This window comes from Peromyscus maniculatus, chromosome 23 (assembly GCF_049852395.1).
Source record: "Peromyscus maniculatus bairdii isolate BWxNUB_F1_BW_parent chromosome 23, HU_Pman_BW_mat_3.1, whole genome shotgun sequence".
Lineage (NCBI taxonomy): Eukaryota > Metazoa > Chordata > Mammalia > Rodentia > Cricetidae > Peromyscus > Peromyscus maniculatus.
The window spans coordinates 53654638-53675947 of NC_134874.1; the positions used below are offsets into that span (position 1 = coordinate 53654638).

General features: G+C 44.9%; 1 protein-coding gene across 1 annotated transcript in view; it reads right to left on the bottom strand.

Annotated features, from left to right (window-relative positions):
- Positions 1-4743: 4743 nt before the first annotated feature.
- Rxfp2 (relaxin family peptide receptor 2) overlaps positions 4744-21310 on the bottom strand; it is a 62429-nt gene continuing 45862 nt past the window's right edge. The window contains exons 12-18 of the mRNA XM_006979605.4: positions 20446-20517; positions 20269-20340; positions 17451-17522; positions 14758-14987; positions 13699-14109; positions 10611-10829; positions 4744-5953 (exon numbers count right to left, since the gene is read on the bottom strand). Coding sequence (XP_006979667.2) covers positions 5694-5953; positions 10611-10829; positions 13699-14109; positions 14758-14987; positions 17451-17522; positions 20269-20340; positions 20446-20517 — 1336 coding nt within the window. The 3' untranslated portion in view covers positions 4744-5693. The remainder of the gene's footprint in view (positions 5954-10610; positions 10830-13698; positions 14110-14757; positions 14988-17450; positions 17523-20268; positions 20341-20445; positions 20518-21310) is intronic.

Here is a 21310-nt window from a genome sequence, read left to right on the forward strand (position 1 = left end):
TATTGCTATAGTCCCTCAATATGATAATTGATAATATGATAATTGATAAGCAGTCAAAGTGTTCCTGGATGGGGCTGGAGAGATGGCTCGGTGCTTAAGACTGCATGTTACTCTTCCAGAGGATCTGAGTTTGATTCCCAACACCCACATCAAGTGGCTCACAACCACTGGTAAGTCTAGTCCAGGGGATCTGACTCTTCTGGAATCCATAGGCGCTCACACATACATTCCCACATACACATTAAAAAAAAAGGAACACTCGGTGCTACTGGTTCTCTGGTGGTCCAGATGTAACTTCTATCATGACTGGTTGGGACTTGGTAGTGTCACCGTGGGTTGGAATGATCTGTGGAGGTTTTAGAGGACTTCAGTTCCAGGTTCTGCACCCTCACAGTGTGCTCTAGTGGTTCTCAGTTTCTTCCCTTGTAATCTGTCCGTGCTGTATGGGCTTTATGGGGAAATAGCCCGGTGACCCTTCCAATGATGTGTTGTGAGTAGACATGTTTCAACCAGTTTATAAAATTTAGGAAGCATTTCCTTAGAACTTGGGCATCTTTTCTCCCAAAATTACTGAAAAGAATAGTCTCATTTTGGCTATGAAAGGAAGGTCAGTGGGCATTCTAGTCTCTGTCACGGGAGTTGAGGCTCAGATGTGGAGAAAGAGGCCGTTTCCAGCTTCACCCCACAGAGGCCAGGCTTGGCCAGCTGGATGCAAGCCAGATGTGTCAGTTTGGGAAGGAGAATGAGTTAAAAGAAAAAACAACCTAGAAGTCAAAGGCTTAGCTAACTGTGCCCCACAGCCTTGGTCTCCCAGCCCCTGTCTGCCCACAGGGAGTAACAAGCTTATAAGAAAGCCTTGGCACAAATAAAGATTCAAATGTATGCCTTTGTCAGATTTAACGCATGTGGTTTGGCTTTGTTGTTTTAGTTCAAAGATTATTTACCAACATAAAGAACATTTTGAAAACTGGAAATATTGATGGTGATTCCTCTAGTCTTTGTGCTTTCCAGAATTCCCTCCATGCTTGTAACAGCATGGATTGCTTTAAAAAAATAATAAAGCCAGGGTTCCCTGAGCCGTGAGGAGAGGAAATTGACGGAGACATCCCGTTTAGGACCGAGTATTCCAAGGTCTCTCACTCTCTGCACATTGTCCAGCATGGGTCCTGCATGTGTTCCCATCTGCTGCAGGAGGGAGCGCCTGTGACGATGTCTCCACAAGGCATGAGTCCAGCAGGATGTCATCAGGAGTCATTCTGTTGCTCTGTTCCTTCAGCAGAATGGGAGCATTGGGTTTTCCCCTTGGTACCTGCCCTAGTGAGTCTCAGGTTCTTGGCCACCCAAGCAATGTTGGAGATGGGTTCCATCCCATGGAGCGGGCCTTAAATCTGACCAGAGAGTGGTTGGTGACTCCCACAGCTCTGTGCCACTACTGCGCTAACACATCTTGCCGGCAGGTCACCGCTGTAGACCACAGGGTTTGTAGGTGGCTTCGTGTTTGCCTTTATTCTTTGGCAGAGTGCAGAGCACTTTCCAGAACCCTGGACACTAGTCAGGAGGGGCAAAGGCCCAAGGTATCAGTTCAGCTCCTCCATGTTTAATGAGAGGGAGACATAAAGAGCGTGAGAGCCAGAGGGGATGGAGGACACCAAGGCCTTCCACACACACACAGCGGGGCCGGTGCACGCATGAATTCACAGAGGCTGTGGCAGCATCCGCAGCACCTGCGTAGATCTCAGCCAGATGGGGTCCCAGTGCTGAGGGTAGAACTGGACACACGGCCCCATTCCTAACCCAGAAGCTCTCTCCGATTGATAGCCACTCGAAAAGGAAAAACCAGTTTTCTTCAACAGTGCCACTGGGTACACAAATCACTCCTAAGACCAGGTCCTATTCCAGCGGTAGATGGCCAACACAAAGTGAACTCGATGGCATTTTCGGAGGGTTTTGTGTTTGTCTGGCCATTTTTTTCTTACCCTACAGGTCTTTTGTTTATGTGTTATGGTTTCCGATTTTGTCTTTTTATTGGGTTTCTGTGCCTGCCAATGCGTGTGTCTCTGCATCTATGTGTTTCTTGTGTTTTTCTTCAGTTCTTGTTTGTTTTTTATCTTATTTTGTTAGTTTTTTTCTTCCTTTCTTCTTTAGATATCTGTTTGTTTTCTAACGAGAGAGAGCAAGAAAAGCTGTGGATGTGGGTGAGTGGGGAGGCGGGAAGGGTCTGGGAGGAGCTAGGGTCTGGGACTATAATCAGAATATATTGCATGAAAAAAATCTACTTTCAATAAGAAATCAAATAAAGCCAGATTCCAAGTTAACATAAATAAATTAAAAATAAAAGGATAGCTTCATATTTTTTGGCTTAGAAATAAACATTATCAGGATTAAATTTGCTATTTGTATTTCAATAGGATGTCTGGCAACAGCCCTACATTAGTAAGAAACACACAAAGGGAGGGCTTGCTGATAATTTCCTTACTCACTAGGGTGAGAGGGTAGACAAGCAGAAACTCCTTCAGTATTTTGTTTTCCTCTCTTCTTTCCCCCTCCCTCCCTCCCTCCCTCCCTCCTTCTCTTCCTCCTCCCTCCCTCCCTCCCTCCACTCCTCTTTTCTTCCTCCCCCCCCTTCAGCCCCAAATGCTAGCTCAGGCTAGTCTTCAATTTGTGGTCCCCAGCCTCCGTCTCCAAGTGCTGAACTCTGTCTTGATTACTCTTCTATTGCCATGACAAAACACCTCGACCAAGGCAGCCTAAGAAAGAAAGTGTTTAGTTGGAGGCTCCAGTCCCACAGGGCTACAACCCACGAGCATCATGACAGGCAACGGGAAAGCAAGCAGGCGACATGACGCTGGAGCGGGAGCTGAGAGCTCACCTCCGACCCAAGAGCAGAGGGAAGGGAGAAGAGGATGGACTTCGAATGGGCTTTTGAAATCTCAAAGCAAAAGACACCTCCTAATCCTTCCCACACAGTTCCACCAACTGGAACCCAAGCATCAGAGCCCATGGGGGCCACTGCAGGTCATTCCCGGCTGTGTGATGGCGTGTGTCCAGTTAGGCCGTGCTAAGAGCATAGCACAGTCCAGCTCCACACCGCACGTGGATTCCTGTTGGTGCTAGAGGCTGAGACTCTAGGTTAAGTGTGACTGTTGAAAATCTCCCAGTTCTCATGTCTGCTGTGTGCATCTGCAGCTCTCCACACCGCTCACTATTGTGTGCATCTGCAGCTCTCCACACCGCTCACTATTGTGTGCATCTGCAGCTCTCCACACCGCTCACTACTGTGTGCATCTGCAGCTCTCCACACCGCTCACTATTGTGTGCATCTGCAGCTCTCCACACCGCTCACTATTGTGTGCATCTGCAGCTCTCCACACTGCTCACTACTGTGTGCATCTGCGGCTCTCCACACCGCTCACTATTGTGTGCATCTGTGGCTCTCCACACCGCTCACTATTGTGTGCATCTGTGGCTCTCCACACCGCTCACTATTGTGTGCATCTGTGGCTCTCCACTCTGCTCACTATTGTGTGCATCTGTGGCTCTCCACTCTGCTCACTATTGTGTGCATCTGTGGCTCTCCACTCTGCTCACTATTGTGTGCATCTGTGGCTCTCCACTCTGCTCACTATTGTGTGCATCTGCGGCTCTCCACACCGCTCACTAAACTGAGGATGCTACAAAAGGGTAAAGAATCAGCAAATATGCATTCAGTCTGGCCCTGGAGTCCTCTTGAGAGCACTCTCAATTTCTCTAAGAGAGTGAGGCCACGTGGCTTTCCCATGCTACGGGGCCCACAAAAAAGGAGCTGAGGCTGGGGTGTGAAGCGGGATGAAAAACGTACCCTGCTGCCACTGCCTGTGGGTAAAGCGCAAATCTGGGTCATTTCATTTAAAACCTGTGTTTGCTCTCTGTTACTGTGATAAACACCACCACCAAAAGCAACTTAGTGAGGAGAGGGTTAATTTGGCTTACAGGTGCATCACAAAGGGAAACTGAGGCAGGAGCTCCAGGCAGGAACCTGGAGGCAGGGACTGAAGCAGAGACCACAGAGAGGTGATGCTTACTGTCTTGCTCCCCCATCCTGCCATCTCCTGGCTAGTTCAGCTACAGTTCTATAGAACCCGGGCCTGTCTGCCCAGGATGGTGCTGCCCACAGTGGCCTAGGCCCTCCTATACCCATCATCAATCAAGAAAACACCACACAGACATGCCCACAGGTCAACCTGATGGGGGCAATTCTTCAGGTGCGATTCCTTCTTCCCAAGCGTTTGATTTGTGTTCCTGGCCAGGCTGGTGTCAAGTTGACAAGAACTAACCGGACAGCCTGTGACGCAAACGCAAGCATTTTAGGAACTGTGGTGGGTGCGAACAGCCCTGATGGTAAAAATGATTGAGACCGGTGAATGAACTAAAAATGAGATAAACAAACTTGGTCTTTCTAGACTACCATCGGAGGCCCCCCGTGGACTTTCGGGGCTGTGCTTGCCCTTCAGGGGGAGACGCCCTCAACCCAGACGGCGTGTTCAGAGAGATGCTTGTCTGTTGTTTCGGCCAAGGGACTCAGTGCGAAGGGAAGGGAGGTGATGAAATTCCTTGCTGCTTCATGCTTTGGCAGCGGGAAGAACAGAGAGGTAATACGTGTCCGGTGAGACACAGCACCGTGTGCCCCTGCTTATCTGGAGAAACACCCTCAGCGTCAGCAACCCCACCCACACGCTCCGTCAAGCTCAAAGCAGCACACAGACAAACGCAAAATAGAAATTTACTCCGAGTTTTCTTTCCCCCTTATATAAACTTTCAGTATAAAAATGTCCCGGTCCTCATAAACATTTTTCACGTTCAAAAAAGCAAATCCAAAGTTTCCGACCTTTATGTGTGGAAATGGGAGTTTGTGTCACCAAGCAAACGGTCCCAGGTCAGCGCGGTCTCCTTGAGTTTCTTTTTGACTCTCCTCGTCTCTGCGGTAAATGAAAAGAGGACGTACCCGTAATAGAAAGACTGTCTTAAAGTACTTGGAAATTATAACTGTTGGGTGCCTGGTTTTCCTCTGCTCCCTGGGCAACTTTAGGAAAAGCATCTAAGATCTCAGCTTTTCTGGGCTTAAACAGAAGCTCAATAGAAGTCAGGAGGTGGCCGGTTCTAGGCTCCCACGGCATGCCTCCTGCTGGTCATAAACTGGTATGGAGAACCACACGAGAAGCTGCTATTCCATCAGCCTGCAGAAGCTGGCAGGAGCATCGACAAGATGTTGACGCTTCATTTGCTACCGAAGTGGCAAGGAAAAAGATGTTCATTCTGCGTCCCGACGGCCGCACGGGAATAAGATGTCATGGATGTCCTTATGGACAGCGCCACTCTGTGTAAAAGAAGGCGGCTGCAGTGGCTGCATGTGGGCGCTCATGGGTAGACAGCAGTGACGGTTACCGGGAGATCCACCACATGTCAGCCTACATGGATTCACTTGTGCATGCCGGGCCTGGGCAGCTGAAGAGGGGAGGCTTTTGGTGCAATTCTCGGCTCGGTCGACGGGTCATAGGCCTGTCACCAGAATGCAGGGTCCACAGCCATTCACTCCACGGTGTCCCTGGTGCTGGAAGGGTGGCTGCTGGCTGAGGTGGAAACTGTCTCAGGCGCTGTCTTCCCCAAACTGTACCTTGTTTTAGGTAGTACCCTCCAAGTCCCGTGATCCAAAACCACTACGGGGAACCTGGCTTCATTATACTGTCCCCAAGGGCTATTCTGTTCAGAACTCCCAGTTTAAGTGAGGAGTCATCGGTCCACACGATGGAGGTAGATAAACTTTTCTTTTTCACTTTGAAAACCGATTTCCTCCGATGCTTGTGCAGCAACTCTTTCAACTGGTCCTTAAAAAAGGAGGTGGTGAGAGTGTAGAGGATGGGGTTCAAGGCGCTGTTCACTGGAAGGAAGAACACCACTATCCAGGAAGTGATGGTACCTGAGGAAGGAGATGAAGTGTGAACAGGGATAGAAAGAGGCTCCTCCCTCTTTGTCCCCCCAGACCCAATCCCCCAGTCTCATCCCTAGCACAGATATTAGTTTTTTGATGTCTAGTTTATTGAGTTCTTCCTATATGTTGGGTATCAGTCCTCTAAGGGATGTGGAGTTGGTGAAGATCTTTCCCCTTCTGTAGGCAGCTGCTTTGTCTGAATGATGGTGTCCTTTGCCTTACAGAAGCTTTTCAGTTTTGTGACGTCCCATTTACTAATTGTTGATCTTAGTGCCTATGCTATTGATATTCTGTTCATATTCTCCTGTGTCAATGAGTTCAAGGCTATTCATTTTATGTTATTTTAGGCTATTGTGAAATCCTAATTCCATGATTTCTTTCTCAGTCCACTTGTCATTTGTATATAGAAGGGCCACTGATTTATTTTTTATTTAATCTTGTATCCAGTAACTTTGCTGAAGGTGTTTGTCGGCTGAGTTCCCCAGTGGAAATTTTAGGGTCACGTATGTATACTATCATATCATCTGCAAATAAAGATAATTTAACTTCTTCCTTTCCCATTTGTATCCCCTTGATTTCCTTCATTTGTCTTATTATTCTAGCTAGAACTTCAAGCCCTATATTGAATAGATATAAGGAGAGTGGACAGCCTTGTCTTGTTCCTGATTTTAGTGGAATCGCTTTAAGTTTCTCTCTATTTAATTTGATGTTGGCTAGAGGCTTGCTGTAAATTGGCTTTATTATGTTTAGGTATGTCCCTTGTATCCCTGATCTCTCCAGGACTTTTATCATGAAAGAGTGTTTAACATCCTTAGCCATCAGGAAAATGCAAATCAAAACAACTTTGAGATTCTATCTTTCACTTGTCAGAATGTCTATGATTAAAAGCACAAGTGACAGCTCATGCTGGTGAGGATGTGAAGCAAGGGGAACACTCCTCCATTGCTGGTGGGAGTGCAAACTTGTACAGCCATTATGGAAATCAATATGGCAGTTCCTCAGAAAGTTGGGAATCAATCTACCTCAAGACCCAGCTATACCACTCTTAGGCATATACTCAAGGGATGTTCCATCCTACCACAAGGATACTTGCTCAGCCATATTAATTTCAGCTTTATTCATAGCAGCCAGAAACTGGAAACCACCTAGATATCCCTCAACAGAAGAATGGATAAAGAAAATGTAGTACATTTACACAGTAGAATATTACTCAGCAGTTTAAAAAGTGACAGTATGAAATTTGCAGGCAAATAGATGAAACTAGAAAAAAATCATAACCCAGACCCAGAAAGACAAATATAGTATGTATTCACTTATATGGGGATATTAGCTCTTAAGTAAATGACAACCAAGCTACAATCCACAGACCCAGAGAGGTTAGGTAAAGAGGAGGGGTCTATGTGGGGGGAGGGGGGCACATGGATCTCCCTGGAAGGTGGAAATAGAATAGATTTTATGGGCAAACCGGGGGTGGGTAGGGATGGGGGGATCAGGTTGGGGGATGAGATGGGTGGAGGGGGGAAATGTAGGGAGAGATGTCTGGAATTGGTAGGCATTTGGGGGATGGTGTGTAAACCTAGTGCAGTGGGAACATCCTGGACTCTATGAAGGTGGTCCTAATGAGGACTCCTAGTAATGGGGGATGCAGAGTCTTAACTGGCCATCTCTTGTAGCCAGGTCAGACTTCCAGTGGCAGGACTGGATTGCATTCAGTTGAGTTGTTTGCCACGGGGGTCCCACAGACATCCCCAAACAACCCAGGCTGTTGCTAAGACAAAAGGTTGCTCTCTGCAAACTGACAGCGTGGCCCCATTGCCAAGGAGAACACCCACACAACTCCCTGAATGCGGAGAAGCCAAGCTGGTACCTCCTTGGAATCTTCACTCCTATGTTCTAGTCTCTTTGGTGCGGGAAGGGACTCTGCAAGCTCCCAAAACAGAAACGTGGACACCAACCCAGCCACAAAACCTTTGACCTACAATCTGTCCTGCCTGCAAAATATGCCAGAGCAATGGTAGCGTAGAACTCGTGGGAGTGGCCAAGCAATGTCTGAGTTGACTTAAGGCCCACTCCTTAAGAATAGTTACTCACACCGACCCTGCTTGGGTAACCAACACTATCGGTAAAAAACAAAACAAAACAAGCAAACGCATGAAAGAAAACGAAAAGGAAAGGAAAAGAAAGAGAAATTGTTTTTGCAGTGCTGGAGACAGAACTCAGGCCATCAAGCATGCCAGGCAAGCCGGGGATATATCCATGGACTGAGGATATGGACTTAAGCAGACATAAAATTCCCATAACACATTGCAGCTGCTGTTGTATTTATGCATGCTGCCTAATATATTAAAGGGGTTATGGATTCAAGGTTTTATTGTTTGTGTTTTAGTCACTGACTAAATTTGGATTCTTGTAAGACAAAAACGGGAATAAATTCTCTGAAAGTATTTTGCAAACTATTATTTCTATACAAAGGTGCTTTTCTTGTTCTTATTGCCTTAATTTTTTTAAAAAAGGCTTTATTACAAAAAAACCCTCAGAAATAAAAAAAAAGGCACAGACTGAAATTAATTAGACCTGAAATCTGTACATCTTAACGAACTGCTATAGTTTTAATAAACTTTCTGGATCTATGGAGCTTTGCAACAGAGTTTACACTTTCAGTATTGAATGAAATTTATGCACTTATCCACCATCAAAAATGAAACTTCCATGTGCCAAAGTGACAATGTCCCTGACTGTGACTGGGTTTGCTTTCAGGAAGTAAATTCAGTTTTGCAGTACGGGTCCTGTTCTCTGCTGTCTGCTGCCTGTATGAGAGGAATTGGACACGTGAGGAGAGACCCTGGGATGAGAACACAGAGGAACACACATGTGGGGACCTAGCGAAAAGGTGGCTGTGTTTAAGGCAGCCATCTTTAAGACAATATGAGAGGCCTTGGGAAAAACAAAACCTGAAGATACCTTGACCTTGGCTAGCCTAGACCAGTGAAGTCTCCTGAGTGCTCTGCCCTGACCTCCCAGGATCCTCAATTCCACATCGCATGGCTTACATGCGTGCTTGATGTGAAGGTTAAGCCAGGGTGACTGTGTCTGGTGTGCTATGTTACAGCGGGGTGTCTGCAGACCTCAGGTAACTGCACAAGCTCTGGGCTTTCCATGTGTTGGACTCTGGGCTGTCACACGACTAAGACATAATTCCCACCCTGATCAGTTCTTCGGGTGGATGTGCTTACAGCCTGTGAGCTGAAGATGACCCAAGCTCTGTTTAAGAGTCAGGATAAGTCCCTGGGTGGCTCCCAGAGGCTGTGATCTATAGACCTTAGAAAGGGCTTCCAGTCAAATCCAAACCAATGAAATGCGCTTTTCTCTGAGAGGTGGGATTGTGTGCTGGGTTGGAGTGTTTCCATGTGTCCCGTAGCACTCCAAAGCCTGACATGTTTCATGGTGAGGACTAAGGAACAGGGTTGGTGGTTTTATCTGGGTATGAGCATCTGAGTCATGGGGGATTTGGCAGAATATTTTGCTCATGCTTTGCCCCCAGGAACCAATGTAGAGGTTCTGGTGGGACCAGGGAATCTATGTATGCATGTATCTATCTAAATATGTGCCTATGTATGTATGTATGTATGTATGTATGTATGTATGTATGTATGCATCTACCTACCTATCATCTATCTATCTATCTATCTATCTATCTATCTATCTATCTATCTATCTATCTATCTATCTATCTATCTATCATCTCTCTCTCTATCATCTATCTATCTATCTATCTATCTATCTATCTATCTATCTATCTATCTATCTATCTATCTATCTATCTATCTATCTATCATCTCTCTCTATCTATCAGTCTATCTATCTATCTATCTATCTATCTATCTATCTATCTATCTATCTATCATCTATCTATCTATCTATCTATCTATGTATCTATCATCTATCTATCTATCTATCTATCTATCTATCTATCTATCTATCTATCTATCTATCTATCTTAGCTATGACCCACTAGCTAGTTCAGGTAGAAACAAGATGCTTAGACTGATTTTCTACCTTGCTTCAATTTTTTTTATTCTTCCTCACTGGACTGCACCACTGTCCACCCTAGAATATTAATTATAAAACACTGTGGTGGGAGTGTTAATTCTTCAAATTGATGCCATAGGTACTGATGGAGAATTTACCACATGGAAGGCACTCTCCCAGACTCTGGCCTTGTCAAACAAAGGGCCCAAGAAGGTACAGTGTACCTGGGATGAGGAAGGACTGACCTATATGAGGTACAGTGTACCCGGGATGAGGAAGGACTGACCTGTATGAGGTACAGTGTACCTGGGACGAGGAAGGGCTGACCTGTATGAGGTACAGTGTACATGGGGTGAGGAAGGGCTGACCTGTATGAGGTACAGTGTACCCGGGATGAGGAAGGGCTGACCTGTATGAGGTACAGTGCACATGGGGATGAGGAAGGACTGACCTGTATGAGGTACAGTGCACCTGGGATGAGGAAGGACTGACCTGTATGAGGTACAGTGTACATGGGGATGAGGAAGGGCTGACCTGTATGAGGTACAGTGTACCCGGGGTGAGGAAGGACAGACCTGTATGAGGTACAGTGTACCCGGGATGAGGAAGGACTGACCTGGTACCTCCACTTGAAGGAGAGACAGGATTTTAACGACAAACACTGGAATCCAGCAGATGGCATCTGAGAACACGATGAAGAAAAAGCGGTTTGCCACGGCCACCTCCTTCCCAATGTGGCTCCTCACTTCTGAAGTCTGGAGGGCTGTTTTCTGAATGGAGCAGAACATGGCGGCATAGGAAGACACGATGATGAGGAAGGCCAGCAAGTTCACACCTGTTGGGAAGAACACACTAGTTTTACATCTCAGGCAGGAAGTCGGCAGAGATGCATCAGCTGCGTGGCTGTTCCCAGGGTGCCTGGTGCCGGTGTTTCCCAGAAGCACCCTCCTCTGTGTGCTCAGGAGTGTGTGGCCGAACTTCTCAAGTTTGGGAATTAAAATCAAGACTTGGGGTTTGATTAGCCCTAAAAAGGGATTTCAAAGGTGTAAGTTCTTTATGAAGAGTGAGGCCTGGAAATTCCGGTCTGGAATACCAGGAAACAAGACTGCTTGTCTTTTTTCTTCTCTCTTTCTCTCTCCTGAGACAAAGTCACAGTACGCAGCCCTGGGTGGCCTCGAACTCACAGACATCTGCTTGTCTCTGCCTCCTGAGTGCTGGAATTACAGGTGTGCGCCACCGTGATTGTCAAGACTGCCCTTCTAGAGCATGAAAAACACACTCTTGTGTTCTCTCTCTCTCAGTCACCCATTCACTCTTTCTTACACACACACACACACACACACACACACACACACACACACACACACACACACAGAGTTTTGTTTTTAGTTCCTGGACTGATGACCCTTAGGGGTATTGCTGTAATTATAGCGCATGTCTTAGTTCCTTATACATATGAATAACAGAATCTGAGAATTGATCATAAATATAATTGCCTCAGAAGCATTATTCTTTATGTTTTGGCCCTTCAATAAATGTAACACATGAAACAAAAATGCATTTTTTGTTTACTTTTGCTTAGGTTGCTCACAGTAATTTGAACTATTGTGACTTAGAACCCTTTAAACTCAACTTAGAAGAGAAATAAACATGTTAAAAATACAAGTAAATGAATCACTCTTTGGGGGCCAGATATTTTCACAGATATCCCCTGTAACATTCATTCCTTGGTCCTTTAGTTCGCTTTATTCTTGCTGTAATAAAAAGGAAATCCAAAAACAGTGATTATCAAATTCTTTTTAATAAGCATAAAATTTGCATATGTTTCCAGAGCTGCTAAAAACATCCTTGGTCTGAATTTAGACTGCGTGGAAGACTGGTAATGGCGGCAGGGAAAATGGTTTACATTCCAGCTTATTTTTATCCACAGCATTTCCGATTCCACGGACCCTCACCACACTGTGGAACAATAGAATTTCACAGCCCTGGTCTGTCTGAGGCCTCTCATCAGAAAGCGTAGCTTGGCATAAAGTAAAAGGATGCCGTGGCTGGTGCCTAACCCTTTCCAGCAGAGTCTCAGGCCTTAGCTGTAGAACACAGTCACTTTCAACAGCTTAAGCACTTCGACTGGGCCCGGCCCTTGGCTTTGGGTCTCTGACCTCACTCTCTTTTCCTGGAACATATCCCACCATCCTCTGTCTTCACTTGGCTGTGCCTCCTCATCCTGGGGCTCCATCCTAGGGCTTCAAAGCCTTCCCTGGTCCTCAGATGTGGGGCCCCTAGGATATCCTCTACTCTTCGCCCACAGTGCTTGCTGGCCTGTGCTATGAGGATGCACCTGAGGGTCAGTATCTCACTTTCTATTCTCAAATGTCTGTGAGAGCTGGGGCTGGTGTAGCTTTCGTTCTTAATATTGTGTACAGCTCATAGAAGATGCACAGTAAATCCTAGACCCCTCGAGTAGACTGTAGCGGGTATGTGCATGTGGGTGCATGTGTTTACACAGGCACATACATGAAGGTCTCTGTGAGGTCCACCTGTGCGAGGAGTTGGGAAGAAGAGAGCCTGGAGGAAGCATAGACAGTCTACAGTATCCTGGAAGGGACATAATTGTGAACACGAGGCTACCAAACAAGAGTGTTGTCTGAGGAGAATTACCAGACACCATGGTAACGGTGCAAATAAAGAGTTTTGTTTTTCAGAAAAGCAGAAGGACTAGATGGAGAAATGGAAACAGAGGTTAGGGCCACCCCAGGATGAGTTTTACGTCGCCCATTTGAACTTGACCTTGAAGGTAGTTTGGGGCAGGATGGTTTCAGCTGAGAGGGAAGCAGTTGTTTTCATAGCCAGGCCGGTGCTAACAGGGCTGGTGAAGAGATGAACGTGTGGCAGGGGTGGGGTGGAGGGGCGCAGGACAGAGGTGTCAGAGGCAGCAGGAGGCAGTGAGGACACCGTGCAGAGGCGAGGTCTCACGCTAAGGCAACCCCGTGCGCAGAGACACGAGGCAGGGGGATGTTACTCTTCAAGAGAGCCTCAGAGAGCTTGCTCATGAGGAGGGTGGAGGAGCAGGAGGGGAATGAAATGTCTTAGCTGAAAAAAAAAAAAAAAAAGAGGCCGTGGGAACAGCCCTCATTCTAAGCAGGACTAAGAAGTGTCACACAGTAATAAAAAATAATGTTGAGGTTGAAGTCTGTCAATCATTTATAACAGAAGATATAGGACCATCATTTCAAAGGGGAAAAAAAACCGGGGAATTAAGAAAACTGAAAAGAATTTGGATCAAGTGGCCTCAAGAGCTGTGTTTACAAAAGGCAATAGACCTGTGGGTGTTTAGATAACCTGCTTGTGAGTTTCTAGAATTTTATTAATATTTACTTAAGTTATAACTAAATTTAAAAATTATTTTCAAAGGAGTTTGAGTAATTTGGTAGGGTTTCAGAACTGGACACTAATTTAGAATTTTTCCAGTTCATACTCACTATGAATCTCACAAAGAGAATTCAGGGATGATTGTTTAAAAAAAAAAATCATCCAAAGGTTCTGAGAGTATGTCTTTGTTTTCCACAATAAAAACTTTAATAAAAATCACCTACAAATGCACGCCAAGAACTTTGCTTTCCGGATGGACAGATCCTTATCTGATGGCTTGTGTCACTTCTAGAAAGACGGTGGTGTCGTTCTGGGAAATGAAAAATAATATTTACCTAGAAAAATGCCAAGGGAGTACCCTCTACTTCCAAAATCTTCTGCTTGGTCGTAATGAAGTGGGAAGCAGACTCCATTTTTCCCATAAAAGTTTCCAAAATACTCCTCGCTGGTGAAGGGGACGGCAGCTATGAGAAGTCCCAACCCCCAGATGCTGGCGAGGGCCACTGCAGTCTGGCGCTTGCCCAGGCGCAGGTTACTGAAGGGGAATACGATGACCAGGAACTTCTCCAGGGTCAGGAATGTCAGCAGCAGCACCGATACCTCCGTGGACAGCGTGGCCAGGAAGCCCAGGAGGCGGCAGGGTATACTCTCCATCCATAGCAGCGCGTACTTCTGATACTGCCCTCGGTACTTGATGTCAAAAACGCCCACGAAGAACAGGTACACCCCCATCAGGCAGTCGGCACCTGCGGGGAACCCAAGCAAGCCATGTGCTCAGCATCTCTCCTTACATTTTCCTAGATTCTTCTTCCTGTATTAAATGATCGGAACTACCTGCTAGACTACCAGCCAGCCAGAGGACCTGATTTGTTCTCTAGTTTAAAGAGCAGAAAAGGTAACATTTTCTGAGGGCTGGTACTTCAGTGGAAATGTGTACTACTTGTATAGTTAATAAAATATTCTAGACTAACATGAATATCTAACCCTCCTCCTTCCACAAGTGGTGGTGGAGGTGGATGGGAATCTGAGCTTCTGTAATTGAAATTAATAATAAATTAAAATTAGTAACAATAAAAGCTAAAAATATTAGTTTACAGATCTCAAAACTTATTCCATTTTCCATCCCTCACTCATTGGCTTGTGATTTCATTTCTAAGACACGATCCCCAGGGCTGTGTTTCATGCGAAGAGCCTGTAACCTAAAATCACAAGGAGCAGTCGAGTCATAGCTAGAAAATGTTTGTCCACCAAGGCTAATGTGGATGGAAGGGTATTTGTTGAATATACAATCCTGTATATAATATATACACAAAATTTCACGTGTGTATATACATGCATATACAATATATAACATATATACACATGTCGTCTCTTTGTACAAGACACATACTTACAACAAAGGATTTTGATGGACATAGCGTGAGTGGTATTCTCAGCCTTAATAAGAGATCTCACGGCAATGACAAGGACATTCCCCACGCTGGTAATGAAAGCTATAACCCAGACAGACACTCTGAGGATCCTGTTAGCCAAGAGGTCCTCAGACGAAGAAAGGCCGTCAGTCGAGGGCATACAGATTCGGACATGGGGTACATAGGAGCAGTATCGAAAGCTTTTCAGATAACTGAAGTCAAAAGAGAGAGAGAAAGAGTCACTTGACGGCAGTGATTGAGGGGTTCCTACCGGGCCTAAGGCGGGAAGCCGGGGTTCACTTTGCTAGTTGGTCTATTACTGTGACGTATTATTACTTTTAGGTAATTTGTTAGTCTAGGCGGTGCTGCTAGGAAGACGAGCACCGTATGGACCTCGACTTCAGCAGTGCGTGGCTGTGTCTGCTGAGAGTCAAGGGTGTGGGGGACTGGAGAGATCCGAACTCACGGGGACTCTACTGTGGGGCCTTATTGGATGTCGTATTCTAGTTCTCACTGGGCATTCTAAAAAGCAGATCACTGTCACAAAACTGATCTCTAGCCAACATCCCAGGCTTTCACTGTAAGGAGCCTATGGCTCGCAAAAAAATATTCTCAGTGAACAGTGAGTATCTAGCCTTCTCCTTGTGCTGGCAAGAGGGGAGAGTCTGAGACCAGGGAAACTGAGTCATTCTGGAGCTGGGAGGAGAAGCAGTCACCTTAAACACGGGGTTTGGATCAGAGTTTCTTCAAAGGATTTAAATTCTAGAGGGGAATGGAGGTTTGTTTGGGGTCAATGCGTTTGTAGTCTGGGCATGGAGGATCTCGAGGGTGGGATGGGCCAGCTCACCCCAAACTTGTGTGTTTAGATGTCCTCCCACGGCATCCACTGCATTTGTACTGTGTCTTAAAGTTCACTACTTCAATCTTTCCCACCCCCCGGCTGAGTATACTTTTACCATCTCCTAAATCAGTGTCCACACCAGCAATTAGATGATCCCATGGTACTACGTGGAGCCCGCTTAAGATTGTATGTCTGGGTGTCCTCAGCTGCCTGGTCTCCGTCTACCCAAACACAGTGGCCTTCTAACCCCACACAAGCCAGGCCCATCCCCTTCCCAGAGCCCTGACTCTGCTTTTCCTTTGGATGTATTCAGGTTGTCTCAAGTGCGCATGACTGACCATCCAGATGCATCATCTATCTCTTCACTTTGTTCCACGAATTGCCACGGAATTTAATAGGCATTTACTTATTGGATCAATTACTCCGTTTTGAAAGCTAAATGCAAATTCTCCGGCACATTCTTCCTCTCTCTCATCACTATCCCCTCCCTCAGCAGAGTCTCTCTGTGCCTATTGGATGCCAACGACCCAACAAACATTTCTCAGATCAGCAAGAAGATGCTGGACTGTTGAATGCTGGGTGTGTTGGAGGCATATAAGGCAAATTCTACCCCAAGTGGGGTATAGTCCAGCTTCCTAGCAGTTGGCATCCAATGAAAGGAGTTTGGCATCTGACTTTCTTGGCTTCTTTTCCTACCCTGGACGCCCGGCATGAACTTGACCCTTTGGTCCTTGTAGGATCCCATTATGCTCAGGGTCTTCAGAAAGAGCCCCATCGGTCCTCCCACTGTGACCAGGGGCAGGGGGGAGGGATGGGATGAGGAGGCAGGGGCGTTTCAATGATTAAAGGCCAAGGAAGGGAAGAAGAGCAGACCCGTTGGTGGGGGTGTGGCTAAACTAGCTCATTTTCTGCTTGGTGTTGGTCCCTCTGTGACCTTGACCTTGGCATTTACAAAAGCAGCTTCACTGAATTCTGAAAAGGCTGGAGTTCTCTATTCTGTGAAAGACTCACCTTCCGCCTGCAGCAAGTAAAGGGTAGCCTCACTAATTATTTATCTAACGGTGCCACAGGAAGAGAAAGGAACAAAAGCCCGCGGATACGCATTGGACACCTGTCTTTGAGGCACCACACCTGCACAGACAGAACCAAAGTGTTCTCCCCCCAAAATGCACCTGAATTCACATCAACACTCTCATCGACTGGCTGCACCCAACTTGGGATCTTACATCGATTTCTCCCTAGTTTTGTGGATGACAATAGTTAATTTTGAAATTAGGAACATATAGATTATATACAGTTGATAAAGAAATGATCATGTTAAAAAACACATATATGAAACACAACTTACACAGTGCACTTTAGTCATATATATTCAAGTGACTTTAACAAAACTACGATAAAGATTAATTACCTCCATTTTGCAGTGCACTTAATTAGAGAAACAACACCTGGAATCTACATAGCCCAAATCTTAGAGCAGCCGACTGCTCCCCCATGTGAAGTGAATTAATGATTCCAGGTCTCCTGAGTACCCTTTAGCCAGTGGCTTCATCTGATGTAATGTGTGGCATTCTGGTACCCTGAGCTCTTAGTGGGCCTCAATTGGATAAACATCGTGTTTCCAGAGAGAAGGGTCATTCATGTCGGCACATCATTATATTGAACTCTATTTGAACAGGGACCAAAGGTGAGAAAATTAAAACGTTCTCAGTAGAAAAGAAGACGTCTGTTGCATACAAACACAGTTCAGTGACAATTAAGACAGTTGAGCATGAGAATATTTGAATTAATTCATCATGCTTTCTTTTCCCTCTATTCCTTCAAATATACATACATGTGAGAAAGGTTCTTCAGGGGCTGGAAGATGCCTGTGTTTATGTTTGGAATCTCTATCCTTTCCAGGTCTCTGGAAAATATATATAATAGGTTTAATGTTTTTAGGGTTACACTTTGAAATCATTTCTTTCTCTTTCTTTTTTTTTGTTACATCTTAAATTTGATGCTTTACAATTTTATGTTACCTATTCAAATATGGATAAAAATTTCATAGTAGACATTCTGAGAAAATTATCATTAATATAGAAATCTGTAAGTAGGAGCTTTCATGCCACTTAAATGCAAAATTATGTTCTAATATAACACTTTGGTGTTATATATTGGAATGGCAAGGGGCTGGGAGAGTGTGGCTCAGTGGTTGCACGCTTGCCCAACAAACACAAGGTTCTGGCTTTCCATCCCCAGAAATGGTAAACAAAGAAACAAACAAACAAATAATCCATAGATCAACTTGCAGTGGTGTCTGATGTGAGTATAACATTATCTTTATACTTTGATTTAATCAACACTGCTGTTGAAGTTCAAGGGGTTCATTCCATAGTACTTCTAACTGAAAACACCATTAAAGTGAGGCCACTGGGAATCAGGGTGTGAATATTCATTTTCCCCTGGCAGTGGGAAGAGCCATCAGTCAACTGTTCAGGACCATCATTTACTCAGACCCCAGGGGGAGAATCTTGTTACCCCCAGGCTCTTTAACACATCTTCAAAGAGCTTCAGCAGGCTTCGGGACATTCTGAAATTATCCAGGAGCTTCTAAAGCTTTGGGTCTCCGAGTCCTTCAGGACATTGTGAAGGAAGAGCCACAGACTTCTCCCGGGACAAACAGGGAAAAGCTGCCCTTAAAAACCAGGCTTTTACCCTGTTGCTTTCCGCTGATCCAAATGAAGATTTTGCAACATGATTTTGAGTTTTCCTTAGCCCAGTGATTCCGTCACAGAGGAATCTCCTTGCTTGCTAGACCAGAATTAGAACTTGAAGAGATACTGATACTATAGAACCATTATGGGACCCCTCTGGGAAACACCCCGAGATCTTTCTAAAAGCCCTTTCCCCTCCCACTTCATCTCTTCTCCAGCTTTCTCCTTCCCTTATCACCACTGACATTTTGTGTGGACTGTGCGGCTACTACAACATAGAGGCCATTATGTCCTGTGTGTAAGACAGTGCGATGCCTGAGTCAGTGTCCAGGGTGAAATATGTGTACCAGCGAGTCTTAGAAACAGAAATTAGACAATAAATAAATGAGAGCACAAAGAGAGGAATGTGGACCCCACCGCTACTACTTTTGGAAAGGACCATATGGTGGCTGGATAGTCTCCCTTTTAGAAACCTGTACATTGAACCTAGAACCTTACCGTTCAAGTTCTCTGCCACTGAGCTACATTCCCCAGCACTTTAAATATCTTCCTACATAGGACTGCTCTGCACAAGAAATTGAGTATTTATAATATTTAAAATATATTTATAATGAAATATGATAGCAATGCCCATCTGGAGAAAAATCATGTCCATAGTCTGAAGTCTGTTGTTAAGTTTAAATATAACAGGTTAGGGCCGGAGAGCTGGCTCAGTGATTAAGAGCACTGGCTGCTCTTCCAGAGGACCCAGATTTACTTCCCAGCACCGACATGGTGGCTCACAGCCATCTCTGATTTCAGTTCCAGAGATCTGATTCCCTCCCCTGGCCTCCAAAGCCACTGGCATGCATATCCACATACCTATTCCCACCATGAATAAATCAATAAATCTTTGGAAAAATTACAATAATATATTATAAACTTTGGTTATTTACACTCTAGCTTTCTAAGGGCAAAGGCCATGCTGCCCATTAGCTGATACTCACTAATATTGGCTAAGAAAAAAAAAATCGTCAAATCTTTTGTTAATCTTTTGTTAATTCCTAGTAGAAATCCATTTAACAAAAGGAAATGTGATGGTGATGATTGGTACTTGGAAGGAGCTTGGTGTGTTGATGTGCACAGACCAGCAACTTTGGCTCATGAGAGGTGGAGGCAGGAGGATCAGAAGTTCAAGGTCATCCTCAGCTCCACAGTAAGCTTGAGGCTAGCCTGGGCTCTGGGAGACCCTGTCTTAGAAAATCAAACTAAAAAACAAAAGTCCTACATCTCAAACAAGCAAAACAAAAACAAAAGCATCAATCTTTGGAGTCAAAGAAAACAACGTTTTAGGCTGAAATAGGTAATATAACAAGGTTTCTGGTCATGACAAAGCAACTTGAGCCAACAGATGGTCACCCAGGAGAAAGGAACAACAGAATTGAAAGGATAATTGGCAGAATTCTTGGTACCAACAGAGCCCAAGTTGGTTGAAGCTGTAAAATACCAAACAACACCAACTGTTTGAATGTTCACCTCTGTGGGATTTTTTTTTCATTTATTAAAAAGTAAAGACCAATTTTTATTCTATAATTTCTCCAGAGAGAGATGACAGAGGAAAAGAAGGAAGTCTTAGAGAATTTATTTTTGCCACTCTTTTCCAAAATGAAATCATTACACATTTAACTCTTTGTGAAGATCATGGGATTAGATTTTCCCTTCAAGTCCAGTTCTCAGGATGGATGCATATGTAGCTTCAAACACAGATAGAAGCAGCACAATTGAGTGGCTGTAAGAGCAACTTTGCTATGAATTAGTTCATGACGGACAGTGGACAGTGATGGTCAGGTTTTCCTAGGGACGTCTTGTGGGTACTCCTGCTCCGGCATGAGAAACACCCACTTAGAATCAAATATGTCGCTAAGCAAGACAGCCTCGCTGTGGTGATAGCTGGCGTAATCAGAGAGCTTTACTTACAGAGACTGAAGTTGTTTGAGACTTCCAAACTGGTTCTTGTGGACATACAGAAGAGGGTTGGACGACAGGTTCCTTTTTTATCATTAGAGGAAGGGGGGGGATAAGCATGGCTGTTATTATTATTTTGGAAGGCTAAGATGTTGCCAGTTAAATCTGATGATGAGGCAGGGAACTTACAGTTTCTGAAGAAGATGCAGGTTGCTGAAAATGTGAGCTGGTAGTTCTGTTATCATATTGCTAGACAGGTCCCTGTTGACAACAGTGAAAACCAAAAACAGTTACAACGGGGATAAATGGCTTGGGCATCTCTCCCCACAGTTAACACCTTCCCAGTTGATGCAAGAGAAAATATGGATCCAGTTCAACCAGTTTGCGAACTGGTGACATCCCAAGAGTCAGCGGAGGGATTTTTTTCCATCACTGGCAGACCATGTGGCACATCATGCTCATCCTGTTCCTGTCTGGAATTTCCTCTCACCCCTTTGACCCCTGATTCATTTCTTGTTTGGCGCACACTCTGCTCACATCTATCACCCATATGTCTGTGAATCCCACTTATTCCACGTCTGCTTGTCCAGCTAATCTTTTTGAGGTCAAGACTTGCATCTTCTATTTATTTTGCATTCCATCTAAATGAGTGGTAGCCACCCAGTATCTACTCAGACAATCCTGAGTGGATAAAGTTAGATATTTTAAGTATTTCCCCCCACCTTGTTCCTGGGGATGGAACCTAGGACCTTGTGCACGCTGATCAATTGCTCTACCACTGAGCTACATCCCCTAGTGGTTTAGTTACATTTTATAGTTGTATTTTGCACAAGAAATTGAGTATTTCTAATGAAATATGATACCATTGTCCAGTCTAGAAAGAATCATAGGGTAGTGACTCTAGAGAATATGGCCAAGAGATCTGTTGCAACTGGAGGCACAGATCTGTGGAGGGTCTGAAACATCTAAGAGATGATGTTAAAGATGAAACCTGTGTACAATTATCTAATTAAGTATAAAGTAAAACATCTTTAAAAAATGTGTGTGGGTGTTT